The 22801-nt window shown below is 40.5% G+C and overlaps 1 protein-coding gene across 6 annotated transcripts in view; it reads right to left on the minus strand.

Annotated features, from left to right (window-relative positions):
* Positions 1-22801, minus strand: part of trak2 (trafficking protein, kinesin binding 2) — a 74293-nt gene that overhangs the window by 12443 nt on the left and 39049 nt on the right. For 3 of the 6 annotated variants that reach the window (XM_048534351.1, XM_048534348.1, XM_048534349.2), the window contains 9 exons: positions 15097-15173; positions 14104-14220; positions 11205-11414; positions 7602-7680; positions 5764-5894; positions 5550-5624; positions 2974-3108; positions 2300-2376; positions 1650-1850 (listed from right to left, as the gene is read on the minus strand). In XM_048534351.1, the coding sequence (XP_048390308.1) occupies positions 1650-1850; positions 2300-2376; positions 2974-3108; positions 5550-5624; positions 5764-5894; positions 7602-7680; positions 11205-11414; positions 14104-14220; positions 15097-15173 (1102 nt within the window). Of the gene's footprint in view, positions 1-1649; positions 1851-2299; positions 2377-2973; positions 3109-5549; positions 5625-5763; positions 5895-7601; positions 7681-11204; positions 11415-14103; positions 14221-15096; positions 15174-19780; positions 19939-20196; positions 20448-22801 lie in introns of those variants that run through there. The other 3 variants (XM_048534350.1, XM_048534352.2, XM_048534353.2) reach the window with 3 other exon arrangements.

Here is a 22801-nt window from a genome sequence, read left to right on the forward strand (position 1 = left end):
GCAGAGCAAATATCACCATTTGCGGAAGTAGTCAAGACTAGAAGCCACAAATTTAAGATAGCCATTTATATTTACAGAGAAAAACACAGTATAAACTTATTTCCCTAGGGATAGATTACAACGTAGAACTCCTTATTACATGGAGCAGTTCATAAAGACCAAAATGTAGTTTAGAAGCAGCAAGGAAGCGAAAGATGTTTTGATAGGATAAAGATTACGTAGATTGAGTGGACACTCACATGAAGAATAAGTATCTGCTAGATTAGTTGGGCTCAATAGCCCGATTCTATACTTGCCATTTTTAATATTAATAAACTGACAAACACAGCCTATATATATATTTTTTTTTTCCGTTTAAACGAAAAAAGTAATAATTTTGAATGCATTCTGTACAATAGAGTTCACCCTTCCCTATTGCTTACATCCATTCTGTGGATGCCCTTAGTTTATTAGAAATGAGTCTGTACCATCTGCCACAAACGTGAGGCTCTTCAGATTCTGATGTGAAATACTGATTCTGATTCTGATTATAATCTCCTCCCCTCCCCTCCCCTCCACTCTCCACGTTCCAAAGGGACTATTTCCTCTGCAGACCCTGGTTCACTTCTGTTACTACTAACACTGACTCACTTTCCCATGCAATCGCAGAAGGTGCAACTCTTGGCCTTTTACCTCCTCAATGTCCAAGGCCCAAACAGATGAAGTCGTGGTTTACTTGTACTTCTTTCAAATTTGTCTCAGCTGCTCACAATGTGGACTCCTCTAGATAGGTGAGACCAAAGGCAGACCGAGTGACTAACCTCCGCTTTGTTCATAAGAATGGCACCAGCCTTCAAGCTTCAGTCAACCATCTTGCCCTCATGCTGACATCTCCGTCCTCCACCTGCTACAGTGCTCCAGCGAAGCCCAATGAAACATGGAGGAATACCACCTCACTTTTATCTTAGGCACTTTACAGCCATCAGGACTCAATATTAAGTTCAACAACTTCAGTCAACAAACACTTTCTCCCAATTTGATTACACTCCCTCACCTTCATGCTTTGTTAGCTTGGGTTCACTCAGCACTGCTGACCTATTTTCTTCTACTCAAACTTAGCGTTAACTGCCATTTTGTACCTATGTCCCTCTTCTACTGTCATTAGCTCTCCTTGTGCCAGGCACGCTCACCATCTCTATTCCACTTGATCCTGGCTCCTGCTTTTTCCAGCCCCCTTCAGTTCCAGAAACACTTCATGTTGGAAACTGAATGTTAACCCTGTTTCTCGCTCCACAGATGCTGCCAAACCTGCCAAGTTTCTCCAGCACTTTGTTTTTACTTCATATGAATTTCATTCTCTCTCCACATAAAATCACAAGTTAATAAGTGCACCAATGCTAGTGCAAAAAAAAAGTGAGAAAAATACAAGGACACTAATAAATAAGCTAGCCATAACACACAGCGGGAATGAAATCCAGTTCAGGTACAGTTTTATGCTATGATTCAGTTTGTTGCGTTTGATAACAAGCATTTAATAAGTCTTCAGGCATTATGCTGAAACACCAGACACACAGTGCATAGAAGGAATAAAAGGAATGTTTTTCCTTTGTCTGACCTGTTCACTAAACTTTGACCTGTAGAAGGGCAATTTATTAATATCTGCTACTTACCAGTGAGCATCCTGTTCATTTGCAGAGTTATTTGTCAGTTTTGTACCAGTTGTCCCCATGACAGATTGGTGTGGTTTCACTGTCATGACAACAGATGAGCAACCAGATCCTGGGATGGATCCCAGAGGGGATGCCAACTTGTGGGATTGTATGGCTTCATTGATACTTCTGACAGTATGGAAAACCCGTTTGTGTTGATTCCTGAAGCAAAAACACAAAAGGTAAATGAATTAAAGTATTGATAAACGTACCGTTCCTTGGTGTGGTTGGGAGTGGGATTCTAGGATGGCATCAGGAAGCACATCCTCATTTAAAAAAAGTAGTAAGAAATCGAGGACTCTCTCCCACAGAAATCTAATGAACCTGAAGGTCAGGTGAATCATTTAAAACAGGTTAGTAAACTTTTATCAGGTGATGGTATTATGGAACCAAAGACAGAGCTAAAAAACAGATTAGTCGTGACCGAATTGAATGGCGGAACATCAGGGAGATTAATTGACCTAAGCTTGTTCCTGTATTCCACAAACAAGGAGAGGTGGGAAGGAGAACCATTCTTGGATTTATGAAGATTGGTTTCTGTTCAAACAAACCTTTCTCCTTTCAAAGTACAGTTGGAACAAAAATGGAGCAAGTGAACTATTTCCATTTACCTTTGGTCTTGAATGGTCGACTCCTCCAAATTTAGTTCTCTCCGCATGCTTCCTTCAATCTCAGCGGCGATGGAATCCTGTAAAGACATCACGCTGCATATTTAGTTTCCAATTCTACTTTTATTAAATTATTTGGGCAGTTAGTGCCCTTCCTCAACTGCTCAAATTGATAGCCTTCTTGAACTGCTGCAGTCCACTGGGTATAGATATATCCCAACCCTGTTATAGAGCGAGTTCCAGGATCTGGACACAGACAGTAAAGTAATGGTGACATAGTTCCAAGTCAGGATGGTTAGTGTCTGAAGAGAACTTGCAAGTGCTGATAGACCCATGCAACCGCTGGCCTCAACCTTCTGAGTAGAAAGATTAGAAAGATCTATCTAATCTTGATGAATACTTGGTGAGTTGTAAAATTTTAAAAAATTAGGGGCTGTAAATATGTATATAACTCCAATATGAATATCAGCATCTTATAATAATGCATTGTCTGACATTAAACAAATCAAAGTTATCACATTGTTATACGGGTAGGATTGGTGTGAAAGTCAACAGGGACAAGCCAGCTTGTCCATATCTTTGGCTTTGAAGTTATCAATACTCATGAGTTAAAACAGTGATATTTAATGCATTGACTGTAAAAAAAGTGTGGATTTGATGTGATGATGTCTCCATACCATTGGGAACATGCTGTAGGACTGGGGCCGCTGAAGTGAGGACGATGTTGATTTGTTTCGCAATTCTTTTAGCTCCTCTTGGCATTCGTGCAACATTCCTAAGCACTCAGCATTCCGGTCTTGCACTTCAAGCAGCTGCAGTGAACAGGAGCAAAATTAAAATGTCAAGAAGGTCCACCATAATCTATAAACTTTGGAAACAAAGCATTCTGCCAAATCAGGTAATGTGACCCACCACCCTCGTTTTCCAGCATGTGGGGGTGCGACTTGTGAGGATATGAGACTTATGAGACACAAGGAGTGGGGAATAATATCCATTTCTGTGTACCGTAACTACTGCAATAAAGACAAGGGGCAGCAGCAGCACACCAACAATACATCTTCAGTGTTTAGATATTTTGCAACTTGGCTAATTTATATGAAGGCATCTTAAAATGCATGATCAAAAAAATCAAGTGGATTAGAAAGTGAATTAGGAGAAAGGCACAAATCAACCAATAGCTATTAACACACATGGTTCTGCTGTTGGAGATTTATCCAAGAAGTTTTACATCAATTCCCTCTATATTGTAATGGAAAGTATTTATCCTCGCTGGTTCACACCGAGTGGATAGTATTCTCGCTTCAGAGTCAGAACCTTGTAAATTCAAGGATAACTCCAGGAATTTGAACATAAAACCTAGACCAAAATTTTGAGAAAGTTCCAGTACTGCACAATGCTTGTGCAATCAAAGCAGGCACTAGTTAATTTAAATGTGAGATGATACAGCAGGCCACCATTTAACTGTATGTTGTACTGTTTATCAAAGATAAAACAAAATATGCTGAAGAGATGTTCGTACATTAGATTAGTAATACAGTGAGATATTTGCATTTACATTTACATTTACCTTTAAGGTGTTCTGAAGTTATTATACTGAAACTGGTCTTTCAGCCTAAATAGTCAGTGCTAATAGACATGCTCCACAAAAACTTCAGCTCATCTACTTCACCTCAGATAATCAGCATTTCCTCTACTCCTCTTCCCTCATGTGTTTGTGTAGCTACCCCTTGAATGCATCCATACTATTTACTTCAGCTACTCCTTGTAGCAGAAAGCTCCACACAATCCACTCTCAAGCATTAAGAATTTGATTCTGAAACTCCCCATTGGATTTATTGATGACCGTCTTATACTTATGGTTCATAGTTCTGTATTCCTCTAGAAACCAAAACATCTTTTCTACATCTATGCTATCAACTCCACAACCTTCTCTTTAGAAAAGAGCCTCAGCCTGGTCTGATGTGCTCCTTGTTAGTTCTGGTCTCACCTTTGGTGAATCATTTTCATACCATCGAGATTGATTTTAGATTTTATAACTCCAAAATCTAACTTCTAACTAGACAAAACTGGAAATATCATTAATGCCATTTGTTACCTGCCTAGTTAACTGCCCAGTTTTAGTGCGAACCGAGCGTGGGTGTTCCACAAAGCAGTCCCCAAGCCTCTTGCTTTGTGGAACACCTACGCTCGGTTCACACCAAACAACTGCACCTCTCAGTCGTGAAGCATTTCAACTCCCCTTCCCATTCCTCAGATGACAGTTGATCCTGGGCCTCCTGCAGTGCCACAACGATGCCACCCGAAGGTTGCAGGAGCAGCACCTCATATTCCGCTTGGGAACCCTGCAGCCCAATGGCATCAATGTGGACTTCACAAGCTTCAAAATCTTCCCTCCCCCTAACGCATTCCGAAACCAGCCCAGCTTGTCCCCGCCTCCGAAACCTGTCCTACTTCCCACCCCTCCCCTCCTCCCACCTCAAAGCCCCACCCACCATCTCCTACCTACTGGCCTCACCCTACCCCCTTGACCTGTCCATCCTCCCTGGACTGACCTATCCCCTCCCTAACTCCCCACCTACACTCACTTTTACTGGATCCATCCCCGCCTCTTTGACTGGTTGTTCTCCTCTCCACCTATCTTCTCCTCTATGAATCTGTCTTCCCCTCCCTCCCTATTTATTTTAGAACCCCCTTCCCCTCCACCATTTCTGAAGAAGGGTCTAGGCCTGAAATGTCAGCTTTCCTGCTCCTCTGATGCTGCTTGGTCTGCTGTGTTCATCCAGCTTTATACCTTGTTATCTCAGATTCTCCAGCATCTGCAGATCCTATCATCTATGGGTAGAAATACAGTTCTCTTCTTTAATCCCAGAGTATGCAAGAGTATGCGCACTATCTACCCATAACTGAGCAACAAACGGACACTGACATTAAGACTGAACAGCTGGATATGGAAAAATGTGGAGGTACGATAGTTAAGCGTATTCAAGGCAGAGATGGACAGATTTATCATTAATAAGAGAATCGAGACAGGAAAACAGAAATTGCTGTTATTAGGTCAGTCATGATCTCACTGAATAGCAGAGCAGACTTGGTGATGATTGGTCTACTGCTCTTATATTTTGTCATATGTTCACTTCAACAGAGTCAGAATTCCTTATCGGAGGTTAGAGCAGGTGCAACCTTAAAACAAGGTAATGGTGCATTTTCTTAAAATGTAAACAGCTGGCATAGGGTTAAAAAGTGAAATACTCACTTCTGCTGTGAGCTGCCTTTGGGCATCTTTGGATGCCTGTAAATGTTGTTTAAGTTCCTCTTTTTCAATGGCACACTGGGAAAAGAAATATCAAGACCCATGACATGTTTTGAAATCAAAACAAAAACCAAGTGGTAGGGAGGCCTCCCCACCAACCTTGGTGATAGAATTTGTTAAACTCTTTATCACAGTTCACATGTTTTTTCACACTTGCCTCTTTGACTTTAAGCTGGAGCTCCACAATTTGACTGAGCAAGTTGGTGATCTCCTCCTGGTGACGTGCAATGTCATCATTCTTTCTGGACAGTTCGTCTGCCAAGTTGGAAATCTGGATATTTGTTTCTTCTTCAGAAGAGAAAAAAGGTTAAAAAGAAAGAAATGGGAGAACAAGGTAAGTTAAGACAACAAAGAAATAATGATCGTTTGAATGTGACAGATCATTCAAATCAATAGAAATTCCGTGATGATACTGCAGATACTGTGGTTTCTTCCAAAAGAACCTTCCCAAATCTGCAACACCAACCCTTAGAAATGCAAGCACAGAAGGCACTACAGAACACCACCAGATGAACAACAAAAGATACAACATGCAAAATGAACTGAACCGAAGGACCTTGTGATCTACATCACTGAGCACTGCACTGAGTGGTGCTTTACCAATAGGACATGTGAAGAGAGATTAAAGACCAGCATTTTCAGATTTAAAAGTCATAGTTGTAGGCTCAGAAATTGTTGCAATAAAATGACAGACAATTCTTTTGCACAGGAGCCATGATTTACAGTTGGATATGACAGTCTGGAGTATAGACTGCAAATATCCTCTGGCGTTCAGTTTAACCCTTAATACAAAATCCTGGCTGGCATTTTAGTTTGCACTGCCCTGACAGAGATGGCATCCATTGGGTGAGACCTTAAATATAAAATTGGGAAAGTCTGGAAATTGGTGTCTGAAAGATGCTTCGACAACTGAAGATTGTGGGTAACTTCATTCAAACCATATGGTCAGCTTTCCTATATGTCCAACAGAGAAATTTGCTTTAACATTTGTGTTAAGTTTTGAAAATTCTTTTACATCCAGTCCGTTGCTATAGGTGGATATAAAAGATCGCATGGCATAATTTTAAGGAAAAATGGGGGAGTACAACGGTGGTGACTAGTCTGAAGTATTTCATTGGCTGACATTCTAATATCAGATTGTGCAAATCATTAACCCAGATATGCCAATGGTGAGATATTCATTGCAGCAGTACAGACCGGAGTGGCACAGAGCCCATGCAGAAATCCCAATGTTGCCAATTCCTTGAAACTGAAAACTCCAATAGGAAATTCCCCATGTCTGGAACCCTCTGAAAAATTGTGTGGGGGAAACGCCTGACAGTCCAGACTTACTTTAGCTTAGTAGTTATCAGGGTAAGTTAGAGTATCAAAAATCGACTAACTCCTGGCTATCTATTATAACGATACTTGATTCATCACTGACTCCCATCAACTCAACATCTCATAGCTGCACTGCCCTAGTCTGGAGGCCCCTTCAACTCGACAAGACCCATCCCCCCCGACATGTTGCCCTTCTTCCAGATCCGACAGCAATTCCCAGTCCAAGGCCCTACACACAGCCCTTAATCCAACAACTCCCAGTGTGGATCAGACCTCTTGACTTACCCTAGAGGCATTCTTTAATTTAACAACAGTCAACCCCTTTCACCCATGTGGCATTCTACCCCAACTCTCATATATCCTTAACCTTTAACAGTAGTTGTTAAAAGTTACTGGTTGCACTGAACGTTTAAAATCACAGAACATAGCATTTTACTGCTGCCAAAGGGGTTGCGCTATCAACTCTGATTTTCTGTCCAGCTAGCTACAAGGATTTCTGGCTAGGCCTCTGTTTCATAACTAAAAAAAAGTGTCCACCCAGGATATTCCAGAGTCATCTAAAAGTATCAATGTTTTATTTTAAATGTCTGATCAAGGTCAAAAATTGGGTTTCCAACTTTGAATTTCTGGCCATTACATAAATACGAGTCTCGCTTTTCCTTTATTCATTCTTACTTAATTCCTTCACACAGTCATTGACCAACTGCTGTTCCTTCTCTTCATAGTTGATAGTTTCTGTCTTCAGGTGACAAGCCTTTGGAATGAAGAAACAGAGAAAAACACAATCAGACTAGGTTCAGGATATTGACAAACTACTTCTTCATATCGCACTGCAGCTGCTACTTCCCAGCATCAGACCCTCTGGCAGCTCCCACTGTTTTCAAGTCAGTGGTGGCTCTTGCATGCTCAGAGTTTAATATGGATGTCAGAAAGTTAGCACAAAATGAAACAAATGCTCAACTGTAAACAAAAAATTTGGAAGAAACTCCGGGAAATGCTGCCACCAGGCCATTGGTTGCAGGTACATCTCTTACATTATTCCAATAACACGCTTTTTCATTACCTACCTGCTAAAAGCAAATTCCCACCTAACAAACTGATATGAATGTTTCCCCTTCCCCCTCTAACCATCGTCAGGAAGTAAGTGAAATAGACAAATTGTGGCAGTTTTATCCCCAAGACTCTCATGGTTCAGAAGCACGTAGAGTTTTTCAAGTATGTTTTATATCAGTTGCATTATCAGACATGGATTTCTTTTGTAACAGTTTAGACCAGGTTTAAACCAGGGTCAACACATTAACTGTGCATCATTTTGTCCCACTCATCATAACTTTACTCTGATCCTTTAAAGGGATGTACTGCATCACTGTGTACAGCTAATTTCAAAAGGTGTGACCAAGCATGTTAAGGATTAAGCATAAATATTCATTAACAGCATTGCAAAATCAACAATAGCTTTATGATGAGTTTTAAAATCTCAGTGCCAGGAATGAAAATTATAGGTGCAATATCAATCATTAACCTTGAACAGAACCTCGGCAATTATCAACTCTGCTGTTAAAGAAATTCAATTGGTGAACTGAGAGACTGGCACCAAGAAAATCCCAAGAGAGGAGAGATATGACGTACACTAACAAGTGACACACTGCTAACGCCAGGCACTCATACTGCTAATGCTGTACGCCAGGCACTCATACTGCTAATGCTGCTGACAGTTCCAGGCACCTATACATAGTTGTACTCACCAGTGTTTGTGCTGCTAATCTAGGTGGCTGTTTGTACCACCTCAGGCTGCTAAACAGGTTATATGTTTCCAGAAGCCCATACTGTCAGCCTATGTTTGATTAGATTAGATTTGATTTGATTTATTGTAGTCACGTGTACCCAAATAAAGAGTGAAAAGCCTTGTTTTGCGGCAATATCGGCAGAACATAGCAAACCAGGACATAGGTTATAACCTGCACAACAGGTGCGTAAAGCAAGATCAACATTATTTGAAGCTAAAAAGAGTTTATTCAGCAGTCTAATAGCAGCAGGGAAGAAGCTGTTCTTGAACCTGTTGGTGCGTGTGTTCAAGCTTCTGTATCTTCTGCCTGAGGGAAGTTTGGACGACAGCGTTACCAGTGTGGGAGAGGTCTTTCATATTGGCAGCCTTTCCACAGCAACAAGTAGTATAAATGGAATCCGTGGATGGGACGTTTGCGTCTGGCACGGTCAGGGCTGTGCTCACAACCTGAACTTTCTTCCTGTCCTGTGCAGAGCAGTTACCATACCAGGCTGTTGCGCACCCGGACAGTATGCTTTTCGTGGTGCCTCTGTAAACGTTGAAGAAGGTCCTCAGTTAACTGGTGCCAGTTAGCACAAAACTGCTACTGCCTAAATGGCTAATCCTGGTCATGCTGCCTAACATTAATACTACTGATTGTGGCTGTCCTGTGCCCAATCGTTTAACCAAGGTCACGTTAACTTTGGGCTCACACAGTTCCGAATAATATAATGCTGAATGACAATTTTTTAAAACTGTCCAAACCTTGATGAGAGTCTTATGGAGCTTTTCTAAAAGTGTTTATTCACCAATTGTATATGTTATTTGGTTCACAGGCAGGATTCCAAAAATGGAATCATCATAAACATTTCCACTGCAACGGAAGTGGTTCACACTGGCCAATCAGTTGTTAATGTAATCCAACAGGTTCTGTTCCTTTTTTTGGCTTCTGCAACGCTTCACCGATGTCAAATGTTTGTATGCAAACATTTGGGCGTTGTTGCAGCAGTATCAGTATTGGGTGAATAGAAAACAAAACTGTACTGTGTACAGAGGCAGGACACAGGATCCCAACTCTGCTTCGAGTTCCCAGTTTTAACATTGTATCCATGAAAAAAATGCAGAACAAAAGACAAACTCATGAGAACAATAAGTTCAAACTAGGAATAAGTCATTCAGCCCCGCGACCCTGCTCAGCCATTTGTGATTCCTCAGAGACTGAAGCAGTCCATATTCGTATGCATTAGAACCTGGTCAACATCCAGGACTGGGCTAATGAGAGCCAAACAACTGATGAACAATGCTCATCTTCTTGATATTTAATGGCATTACCATGGCTAAATTCTCCCACGAGCAATGTCTTAGAGCTTGCCAATGAGCTGAAACTAGGCCAGCCATATAAATATTGCAGCTTTGACAGGTCAGAAACTGGGAATTCTACAGCACATAACCCACCTCCTAGTTCCTCAAAGTCTGTCTACCATCTACAAGGCAGAATTCAAGAGTGTGTTGAACTCTCTACTTGCCTGTGTAGCCCCCAAAACATCAAAGTAGCTTGATAGAACTATTGGCACCCCATCCACCACCTTAACTATTTGCACATTCCACCATAAATGCAGAGTGGCAGCAGTGTAAAACACCTACAAGATGCACTGCAATGACTCACCAAAGCGATCTCAACAGTACATTCCAAACCCACAACCTCTAATGTCAAGAAGGACAGGAGCTGCATATGATTGGGAGCACCACCCACAAGTTCTCCTTCAAGCCACACAACGTGAGACTATGTCACTGTTCTTTCACAGTTGCTAGGTCAAAATTCTGGATTTCCTTCCTGACTGCACTGTGGGAATAGCTACATCCGATGGACTGCATGTTCAAGGCTGTGGCTCACCACCACCTTCTCAAGGGCAACTACAGATGGGCAATAAATGCCAGCCAAATCAGCAAAGCCCACATCTTGAGAAGGCTAAGTATATCTTTTAATTAGAGCTCATTTTTCACCTCATTTTCTCTAACCCCAAATTTCTCGCATCTTCTAGTATGCAAAGTTTCTCCATCTCAGTCTTGAATACATTCAAGAAACATCTCCATCAGCCTGTGGTAGCAAACTCCACAACTTTTTCGAATGAAGAGAATTTCTCATTTCTACCATTTGCAAACAAGTGTACCTTCCAAGACAGTCGACACAGACCGAATGGCCTCCTATAACACTGCAATTATTTTATGATTGTATTCAAATAAACAAATTTAAACTTGGTCGGTAGCTTGGAATTTAAGAAGTGTAAATCACACAAGGTCACCAGAACAATACGAACTCCACTGAAATACAGGGAATTTCAGAGTGTTTAGGTAAAAGCCGTTCAGGGCAAATTGTCTGATGCATGAGCCTCCCAGCATATCTTTCTAGTATCATCATCTGCAAAACAGCAAAATATACAACTAGGCCAGTGACATGTCTTATATGTGGTACACCCATGTTATTCTAAATTCAGGGCTGTTATAAAACCTACCTCAGAACGAAGAGAGAGGTTTTCGTCCTCCAGTTCTCGCAGTTTAATCTGCAAAACATCCAGTTGCATCAAGCTGTGTGATAGATGAAATGACTCATTTTGGCGGAGTGGTGTAGAGCAGCTGGAGTCAGATTCACTCTCCTCTGAAGCATTGGCCACCACTCGCAGGAGGTCATCCTTCTTGGAAAGCTCATGCTGCAGTTGGTTAACCTAATGGAAAAAACATGGACTAAACAACAGATAATTGGAAAACACTGGATACAAGTGAATCTGAAGGGCAACATTCAGGGATAGAGGGGGACAGCTGGGAAATTCTTCCCAGCATTCTGTTCCCAGAGCTGGTCTCAACCTAAAACAAAACAAATTACCTGGTCATTATCACATTGCTCTCTGTGGAATCTTGATTAATGCAAATTGGCTGCTGAGTTTCACATTTTGCAAATGTGACTACACCACAAGAGTATTTTGCCACAAACAATAATTTGCTTTGGAAAAGTACACCACAAATTCTGTATTTTCAGCAATCTAGATCCCACACTCCCATCATCTGTTCATAGAGCTTTACAGCATGAAAACAGATCCTTCGGTCCAACTTGGCCATGCTGACCAGATACCCGAAATAAATCTAGTCCCATTTGCCAATATTTGGTCCATATCCTTCTAAACCATTTCTATATACCCATCCATTGCCTTTTAAATGCTGCAATTGTACCAGCCTCCATCATTTCCTCTGGCAGCTCATCCATACACATGCCATCCTCTGTGTGGAAAAGCTACCCCTCAGGTCCCTTTTAATTCTTTCCCATCTCAATGTAAATTTATGCCTTCTAGTTTTGGACTCACCACCCTCAGGGAAACTAACAGCAGAGGCAGTCAACTGTGAAGGTTCACTGCTCGTTTTCTAACTTACCTCCCAAATAGTAACTGCTCTCTCCCTCTCTTTTTTTAGAAAAAAAAGTGCTGTTGTTTTGATCTTCTTTCTCCCTCCAAAAGTTCCAAAACAATGCAACAGCTCATAAAACAGTAACTACTGCTTCAAAAATGTGACAAAATCAGCTCAGTCACTGAAAATATTTTTTTTTAAAAAAAAAGGAACAGCTCTTTACACACAAATTTTTCTCATCTTCCATCTCGGATCCCCCGAATCCAAAAATAGCCATTTTTTAACCAAGCTTTAAGTCAGTTCTTCTTACATCTCCAACCCCTTTTGTTTGACATTCATGCCTTGCATTATATGTCTGTAAAAAGTCAGGGATACTTTGATGTTATAGATGCTAAAGAAAAAGTACACGTCTTCAATACCTTCAAACACGGTGTAGTGGTATTTGTACATTTACTGGACTTTAAGAGGTCCAAAGTTTTTGTGTGAAATGCCTAAAATGAATAATTCTAGTACAGAAACAAAATACCATGAATTCTGCAAATCTGAACTAAAATAATACTAAGAAAATGCTGAAAAGATGCAAGCAGATTAGGCAGCATCTGAAGTAGTAAAAAAAAAGAGAGAAAAACAATTGTTTTAGATCAATAATCTCTTTTCAGACTTGGGCTTTTGATTTGAAACAATACCTGTGCTTTCCCCCCCACAGATACTAGCTCACCACTGAGTACTTTCAGAATTTCTTTTTTTTTGATATAACACCTGGCATCTAAAGCACATCACAAATAAAATCTGAAAACAATCCACAGAAGGGGATATTAGGATGTGTAATCCAAGATTGGTTTGAAAGAACATTTTAAAAGGAGGAGCAAGATCATAGAATCATAAATTTACAGTATAGTAGGAAGCCATTCAACCCAAATTGAGAAATAAAAACCAAAAGGAGAGATTTAGAGGGGGACTTCTAAACCTTGGGAGCTAGACAGGTGAAGACACTACCATAAATACCTGGGGGTTTGGGTGGGGGTAATGAAAGTCAGGAACGTGCAAAAGGCAAGAATTGGATTGATGCAGAGATCTCACAGAGTAGTGAAGGTTACAGAGATAGGCGGAACTAAGGCTACAGCAGCATGCTAAGAATCAGAATGAGAATTTTAAGTAAAAAAAAAAAAAAAAAGTCTTTTGGACTGGAAAGTACTGTAAATTAGTGAGCACTGGATGCTTCGCAAATAAAAACAGGCATTTTAACCATTTTCAAACAATATATACAAAACATATAAAAGCAATTTTTTGCAAACCAATGATTTGAGCTGTTAATGGTTTTTTTGTTCCCTAAACAACTGCTACATGCTGTGAATCTATGTCCTCTGTAGGAACGCTGCAGTGCATCGGAACATCCACAAACTGGGAATTGCTGATTTCCCACGTGATGCACATTAATAACGCATCAGCAATTACAAAGACGTGGGAGCAGATGTACAGACCAGGCCATATTAGAGCTACCAAAACCCTTCCTGCCATCAAAACAATGGATCCCCAAAGGAAAAAAGTACAGTATTGCAGGTATGAAGATCTGAAATGAAATCAGAATGTACAGGAGAAATCGAACAGGTCTGGCAGCATTTGTGGAGAGAGGCAAAATTAACATTTTGATATCAATACGACTCCTCTTCAGTCACAACAGGAGTCACATTGGACTCGAGTGATAACATTCTGATTTCAAAGGGTCCATTTTTAAACTAATACCATGTTATAAAGTCTACTCATCTGAATCAAATGGAGTTTTTAAAAAATTTGAGATTTTTTATTTTATCTATTCATTCTTGGAATGTGGGATTGAAAGACTAGCATTAACCTTTTGACTGAGGGCCTTGCTAAACCACTTTAAAGGGCATTAGCATTGGACAAGAGTCACTTGTGGGCTAGACTGGGGAAAAAACAACACTTTTCCTTCCCTAGAAGTGAATCAGTTACGCTTGATTTCATAATTAAACACACACGTTGAAAATGACCACTCACTTGATCGTAAGCCTGAACCAGCTGTTCTTCCAAGAGCTCATTTCTCTCTGTCAGTACCCGGTTCCGATGTAACAAGGACTGACCTATTCGGGCAGCCAATTCCAAATCACGATCTCTCTGCCAATAAAAAAAACAAAATGCAAAATGACATTCTCACAGGTGTTATAGGCTTACATCTTGCAGCATCGTATCCTAGCGGTTGCACATTCAATTCATTTCGTCAACTCCAAAAATCTACTATCTAACCCAACAAATATAGCAAACTTTGTTTTAAACTGTGCCTTATGAACTGGCACTCTTGATTAAACCAGCAAAAACTATATACCTCAAATACTGGATTATTGCAATCTCCAAGTAGTCAGTTGAGGGTGCAAGTGAGAATACAACATTTAGAGAAGCACAGGCATCTTTTCAACTTGTAATACATGTTCAACCTCAGGGAATAAACAAAGCGGGTGTATTTAAAAAGAAGAGATTATGACAGAGATAAAGGGAGAAACTGTTTCCGCTGGCAACAAGGCTGATAATCCAAGACCACAGACTTAAGTTAATTGGCAAAACAATCGGAGGAAAGAAAGTAATTATTTCTTACTCAGTTAATTATGAGTAAGTTGCAACAATTTACTGCCTGGAAACAGATTCAATAGGAGTTTTCGAAGAGGAATTGAATATAAATTTGAAGGAGAAAAGTCTACAGGATGGTGTAAAAGAGCAAAAGAAGTGACACTGATTGCTACATTTTTAATAAGCCATCGTAACTGCAATAGGCTAAACAGCTTTCAATGCAGAATGATTCTGTTTGTGAAAATTTCAAATATTGACTGTAAAAGATGCAAGGTGTCAAATTTGCACCAGTCCTTGCATCAGTTTCAGAGCTACATTCTATAGAACTGACTGATATAGTATATGTTAATGCTCCTTTTTGATTTCTAAACATTTCCCTTCACAATAGTTGAGTTAAGGTCACGTTATTGTAACTAAAGCACAGCTCACCTCAGCCAGCAGGTGTGTGACCATTTCGGTGTCATTGTACGTCCTGGTCATCTGATCCACCCTGTTGGAGCTAAGAACTGGGGAGGGAGGTAGAAATTACAATAAACAACTTTTTACTTTGGGTTAAAACAAACCAAGGGGAAAAAAACAGAAGAACACAATTCTATTTGCAGAACAGCATCCTACAGATGTAACATTAACACCAAAAACACATGCCACCATAAAAAGTAATCATGCCTTTAAATCTGCACCCTCCTATTGAAAACAGTCACTCCTTGTTTATTCTATCTGCTATTTGCACAGCTAATATATTGATTTGTTTGGATTAAGAATTGGTCACGAGAAGTAAAGTATTTGATGACTTGTGTTCTCTCTACACAACCTATATTAATGCACCACTCCTACATTTTCACACTGCTCTGTTCTAGCTGATGAGGGACCAATTTAGAGGGCATTGTTAGTTTCTAACCAGATGCTGAGCCTTGATGTGTTGTACTGGGTAAAGCATGAACTGTAGAGGATAGGTGTGACAGGAGTCAGGAACACCATTGCAACATGGAAACAGTGTTCACCCCAAGGGTCTTCACCCATAAAAGGTAAATAGGAAATACAAGTAGGAATTGAGCTGGGGGACAATGGACATTTGTTTATAGGGAGAGAAACCAAAAAAAAGAGTAATTTATTACATGGGACTGACAACATTCAGCTTAACGATCCATGGCAAACAGCAACTTCACTCATGAAAATGTTTCAATTTGAACAAATAGCTGGAAGGGAATTGGGAAGAACCAAAAGACAGAGCAAGGTATGGTAAATTTATGACTAAAATGTATTGCGCTTACATACAATCATCTCGACTTTGTTATCATGACCTTCAACAATAATTAAGTTCCAAATCCTGTAAAGTGAGTGCTAGGCTGTACTTGCCGTTATTGCTTGCAACTGGTTTCAGTTTGTTGCTCTAAACATCAATCCAGCAGAAATTTAACAACCGTGCTTTATATACACATAGTTACAACCTATTTCAAGAGCCTAAATATCTGCCAAGACGTCAAGGGAAACTTCCCCATTTTAAAAAAAAATGATGTGATGGATTATTTTATGTCAACCTTACAGAAAATGCCTTGGTTTAACACTGCATATGAAAAACAGCATCTCGTCAGTACAGCACATAGTGACAGACTGGACTACAGGCTCAAATCTTCAGAATACAACTCAAAGCTATGATATTGTAGCTCAACGGTGAGATTGCTATCAAATGCAGCCAACCTGATACCGTGCACATTTCAAACCACTCCATTTGGCTTTTGTACCCAGCAGTGCGCTGTGGGCTGGTTGTGGTGGACTGGCCAGATTCCAGACAAGTTTTTAAAAAAAATCCATCAGTGAACTTCTGAATTAGACTCTTACAGTGCATGAGTTTGAAACAGGGCTAATATCTCTGTTGATCTCTAACTGGGCCCCAAGCCTTTTTGACCTTTTTTTTAAGAAAGCTAGTTAACATTTCTAGACTTGCCAACACCAGTGGAAGATACTGGATTCCAACTGGTTGAATTCTGGCAGTGTTCATACAAAATGTTGTGAGGGGAATAGTACAGTGATTGTGCAGTGGAATAGATTGATTAAATCATAATTTTGATATTTTGACAGAAGTGGATGTGTTCCTAAGCTATTTAGGCATGCTGCCTACAGTGGGCAAACAAATGCAGATTTCTCTGTCGCTTTGTTTGGAGAATGTTAAATATTGTAATAATCAGCAGCAGCTCAATCAGTAGCATTCTCATCTCCAAGTCAGTAGCTTGTGGGTTAAAAGCTTGTCCTGGAGACCTTGGAGCGAAATCCAGACTGACATTTCTGATGCACTACTGAGAGTGTGCAGCACTGTTAGGCAGACTGCATTTTAAGACAACACCACGTGGACCTAAAAAATTCCACGATTCCACTTTTCAAAGAGGAACAGGAGCTGCTCTCCCCTGTATCTTGGCCAATATTTAAACAGACATCACAAAGAAAGAAGAAATTTAACTACTCTTTTCTATCATTGCTATTTGTACGATTTTGCTTGTAGAATTCTGTAAAGCACTTCAGCACATCCTGAGAGGCATTATGTAAACAAAAGTCCTTGTTTGCTTGCCTGGGTCAGCAGCCAGCTGAATAATTAAAGGTGGGATTCTGACTATTTTTCTTCTTCGATGTAGAAGTTTACAAGGAATGTTATTTGAACTTTGGATGCAAGCCTGAATGTTTTGGAAACAGAAAATGAAGTTCAAATTACAAACAAAAATATATTGTCCATAGTTTATGCTGGGCGTTGGACTTTCCGAAGTCTTTGAACCCATTAAGTCGATGAATCATACCAACCTCTATTACTCCTTTGGAAAAGGAGCAACAATAACTCAAGTTTAAATGTAGCAGAAATGCAGTGCAAGATTGCCTTAGACAGCAAATAAAATATGGACTTAAATAAAAAAAATGTATTAAATGGAATAACCATAATAAAATGGTTGGTTTTGAGAAGAGATGGTGCTGTGAAAGGCACTGGGAATGCACAAGTTGAGAGTTAGAGGAGGAGAAAATTTGGTGGGATTGAAGCTTTGTAGCAAGTTAACAAAAATAAAGAAGGATGGGATCAAGGCAGCGGGGTGCTAACATGAGGATGGGAATTTTCACTTAGAGGCAGTGGGTGACTGCAAGTTAACGCAACTCAAAAATGGTGGATGAGCAGACTTGGTACATTATAAATACAACTCCAGTCATTAAGGCCAAGGCAAACCTGATAAGGGCAGGCTAATATCCCGCGCATCACCTGAGAACTTTATTCAAATACTAAATAAGTCCTTTTATCTATAATATCATGAAACAAAGATCTCTGCCCTCATCTCGTAAACAAACTACACCCTCATACCAAGTTTGCTCACACTTCCGTTGATAAACCTGTAGGACTCTGAACAGAAAGATTAAACACTGAATATCAAGTGCACTATGTACCTGTATCAACGCCTACATTGACTGTATGATGAAAAATGCTCGATGATCCTAAATCAAAATGCAATTTTCAAAGTATTTGGACAATTCAGAGTCAGAGTCCAAAGCTGTATGAAGCATGTTAATCAAAATGGGACATTTCAGAGGTTACTACTGCAGGGTATAGACTGAGGGGTATAGACAAGGTGGTTAGCAAGAAGCTTCCCACCACACCCCCCCCCCCCCGCCCCAAAGAGTGGGGACTCAATTACTAGGGGTCATGAGTTCAAAGTGAGAGGAGGAAAGTTTATGGGAGATATGCGTGGAAAGTTCTTTACAGAGGGTGGTGGGTGCCTGGAACACGTTGCCAGAGGAGGTGGTAGACGCAGACACGATCGTGTCTTTTAAGATGTATCCGGACAGGTACATGGATGGGCAGGGAGCAAAGGGCCTTAGAAAATAGGTGACAGGTTTAGACAGAGGATCTTGATTGGCACAGGCTTGGAAGGCCAAACAGCCTGTTCCTGTGCTGTAATTTTCTTTGTTCTTTATTATAAAAAGACATAGCACTGCACTCCTATGCATATGGTGCTATTCTCATCATTTCCAGCTATTATGCCAAAATAGCAAAAGATTACACATGATTTTAAATGTGTACATGAATGTGTATTCAAGATAAATACATTAAGAGTCTCAATTACTTGGAAATTAACATTTGAAAATGCTTACAAAATATGTTTCAATGATCTTTCAGAAAACTCATCAGATACTTAAGGGGCTTGACAGGTTAAATGCAGACAGGAATTTCCACCCCGGAAGAGTCTAGGGCCAGAAGGCATAAATTGGAGCTCATTATTCTGAGATTAAGATTGAGAATTCCCCCCCCCCCCGCCCCCCCGGAGGGTGGAGAATCTTTGGAACTCCTTGCCACAGAGTATTGTCAGCACACAGTCCTTATAAGACTGACATAGATTCTTGATCAAGGGTTGTGGGGAGAGGGCATGAAAAGCTGATGTCTCATATCAGCCATGATGCTATTGAACAGCAAAGCGGGCTTGATGGGCCTACTCCTGGTCCTATTAGCTATGGTCTTATGCCAATTACAATGCGTGGAACAGAGCAGTCAGTCAGTCATTTTGCACACAGCAGTCCCACAAACTTGTAAAATTCTACATTATTTTAAATTCTTTCATTTTCAGTTGCCTGGACACTAAGCTTTGGAACGTCCTCTTTACAGGTCTCCAACTCTCTACTTTCTACCTTCTTTCTGCGAGATACTTAATGAAATTTCTCTTTGACCACATTTTTCACCCCCTCCATTAAAAATATGCAAAATAAGAGAGTGAAAACTTTAATCACATGTGGCTTCCTTCAGGGATAGGGGATGACAGAAATTTCTGTGCCTGTCAGAGAAGCCGGACTGTAGTGAGCTGCCAACAGCTCAAAAGCACTTCTCTAAAAATGTAAAACGCCAATGTTTTGATACTGTCATTGGAACAAAGGTGCTAATGTTCCAAGTCACAGCTTTGTGCCATTTGAAAGGAAGCTTGCAAGTGTTCTTCAAAATGGCAGAAGTCACAGGTCTGAAAAGCGTTTTGAAAGAGCTTTGGGATGTTTAACATGCTGAAGGTGTTACAGCATGCAGTTTCTTGGAGTTTTAGGGGGTGACTGAATATCAATCTTGTTTAACAGGAATCACTCTAATCGAAAGAATACATACTCACAATGTGGTTCTAAAATTTTCTATGCAGCTGAGATTTCTTGAGACAATTAAGAGGAACCTAGAAAGCGATGCACACTGTAGACAAGTTTCAAAACCAGGGCCGACCAACCACAATGTCACTCTGCTTGGTTAAGCGGAGTGAAAACCACCAAGGTCACCTTAGAACAACACAGTAAATTCTTCAGCTGCTGCAATGTAGAGTTGGAAAGCTGCCAAAACTTGTTCATATTGTGCAAGTTCAGTTAAGGCAGAAAATCACTCAATATAGTACGCTGTCCAAGTAAAGCATCAAAAATGTTTACCACACATCCTCTCCACTACTTATCACATTGCCATAAATATCCCAAACAAGCAACCTTCAGAAATTGATTTAGATTGCTACATGTAGGAATTAACAAATTATTTAGCCTCACCTTCCTTTACCAGTATTGCCAGATATTCTTCATTGCAATTGTCACAAGCATCAATTTGATTCGGATGCTCCATGATGGTAAGATCCCATACACCACAAATCTTTACAATCCAATGCTAGCTACTAACACTGCCCCATGTGTCTTGATCTTTCACAAACCTATTGCTAGTTGGCATGTGCTGCTAAACAATGCAACAAAGGACAAGAGCATCTTAAAGTCATAGCACAGCTCAAAGTCATTTGAACTGCTGTGTGTTTATTGGCAGTGCAAGTGATTTTATAGCCTCCTTCCCACATGGGCAGAAGAGGAGACTGGAAGCTGCATATGATCTAAGAGATTGGGAGTTAAAAATTAACTAACTGTTTACTGCTTAAATGTTAAAGATATACACACTAGAACACATCTCTTTGCATTGAAATGAACACTACTCCACCTGGTTATACATGTACCAGCATTAAATAGAAGATTCCCCCACCATTGCTTCCTCATTCCAGCGTACCCCCAGCCAGGAAAATAAACAGCCCTACATATGACAAAAAGATTAAAAATTACTAAGTTCCAAGTAAATAATTATTAGGAAAAGAGATTAAATAAAACACTGTTAAGAAATCAAGAACCAAAAAAAAACTTACCTTGTATAAAAGTTGATAGCTTTCCTAAATTAGGAGCAGTTTCTGCATCACTACGCTGCCTAATCTACCTTGAAATGAAATGGGATTCTCACGGTGTCTCCATTATTATCCGAGTGCTCTGTGGTAGATTAGAATTCGAGACAGTGGTGCGGTTGATGACAATTCAAAGGCAACATCTAACTTGAGAATGACACTCAAACCAAATTGCTACCACTTTCTTGGCACTGGTTGTGGCACAGTGGGCTACTGCTGAGTTAGAATGTTTCATACTGGAATTCCACACATATGTGCAGACCTGGGGAATATACAGTACTATCAGAGTGGCCATCATTCAGATGGGATGTTAATCTAAGGCTCTGCTTTCCTCCTCAGTTAGATGTAAAAAGATCTCAGACAGCACGAAGAATACCTGGGAAGCCGTCCTGGCTTCCTGTCTACTCAAAAATTAAAAAGCACAAACAGCCTTTCTGGTCACTATCACGTCTGTCTGTGGGATCCAAGTGAATGCAAACTGGCTGCAACATTCCCTAACTTGGCAAAAAAGCGGCTATACTTTTTTAAAAATAGCATTTTTTTGGTTATAAAAGCACTTAGATATATTCCAAGATTATGACAAGCCCTACATAAATGCAAGTCTTTCCTTTTCTACAAGATGAGACTCTGATGAAGTCTGTAGAAACAGCTCAGAACATTGTTACATATCTCGCAGTAACATTTTTCTAACATTAGGCAGTACAGCACAAATGCAGACCTTGTGAGCACATCCTGAATATGTAGTATGCTTCTAAACCAGTGAACCTGGGTTTCAGAAAATGCAAAGTGTGGAAATCCCACAAAATAGTATTGTGCCAGGACCTGATACAATTGTACCTTCCCCCCCCAACCATTCCCCAGATGGAGTGCAATTCCAGCAGGGAAACCTTGTTGGTTTGGCAGGAAAGCAACTGAGCCATTACAAAAAGAACTCCTTTTTTTCCCCTACAGCACATGAGCTCCTCACTTTGCTGAGCCTTGCCAGGGTCACCAAGGCAGCAGCACACCAAAAAGACCTTCTTCAGTGAAACTAAATGACACTCATCCACTGCCTTCTGCAACAAGCAAGGTGGTGGAAACACATCGCCAGTGCCAAGAAGGTGCACATCACTGAAGGGCAGCAGAGATGGATACACAGAGCCGTATCTTGGGTTGACCGCAGCATTGCTGCCTAACAGGATGCTGGGCCAATTAGAGTGGGTCTGCCACCAATCACTTGCTGTCCCATCATGAAGCTCTCAATGCTCTTGGTGCACAGTATCTAGTTTGTAGGGATCACCAACTTCCTTGGCTGTTACCTGCCCCCTTCCTCTAGACCCTTGCAGCTCACCTCATTGTAGCCCCTCAGTTCCAACAGCAGGTCCTCCAGGTAACTCTGAGGCTTGGTGGTGATTGGTAGGGGGAAGGGCAGGGATCTTACACAGGTCATTTTTCCATTCCTGCAGCAGCCTCAGAAATGCAATTGTTGAAAAGGCTTAGTAATCCACACTATGGCCACTTTAATGTCAGTTGAATGGGCACTTCATCCCGCGGACATGATAAACAATGTGGTGTGGGAAACAGCAATGCCTGGTCAAAAGTCAACCATTCAGGTTCATAATTAGACAATTATTCCACATTACGCCAGGTTTGGAGGTTTTTTCCAAATTTGTTCATGGGATGTGGGTGCTGCTGGTTGGGGCAGCATTCAATTGACTCTCTCTAAATGCCCTTGAACAGAGTGGCTTGCCAGGTCATTTCAGTCAACCACACAGCTGAGACTGTGGGCATTATCAGTAGCCAGACCACACCAAAAAAAAAAAAAAATCGCAGATTTCTGTACTGAAAAAGGCATTTGTGAACCAAATTGATACTTGGATCAAATGGCAAGGGTTACACGACCATAGTTGGACAAGCTTATAATTCCAAGATTTTTGTGTATTGAATTTAAATTTAAACAT

This window comes from Stegostoma tigrinum, chromosome 7 (genome assembly GCF_030684315.1).
Source record: "Stegostoma tigrinum isolate sSteTig4 chromosome 7, sSteTig4.hap1, whole genome shotgun sequence".
In the NCBI taxonomy this organism is placed as follows: domain Eukaryota; kingdom Metazoa; phylum Chordata; class Chondrichthyes; order Orectolobiformes; family Stegostomatidae; genus Stegostoma; species Stegostoma tigrinum.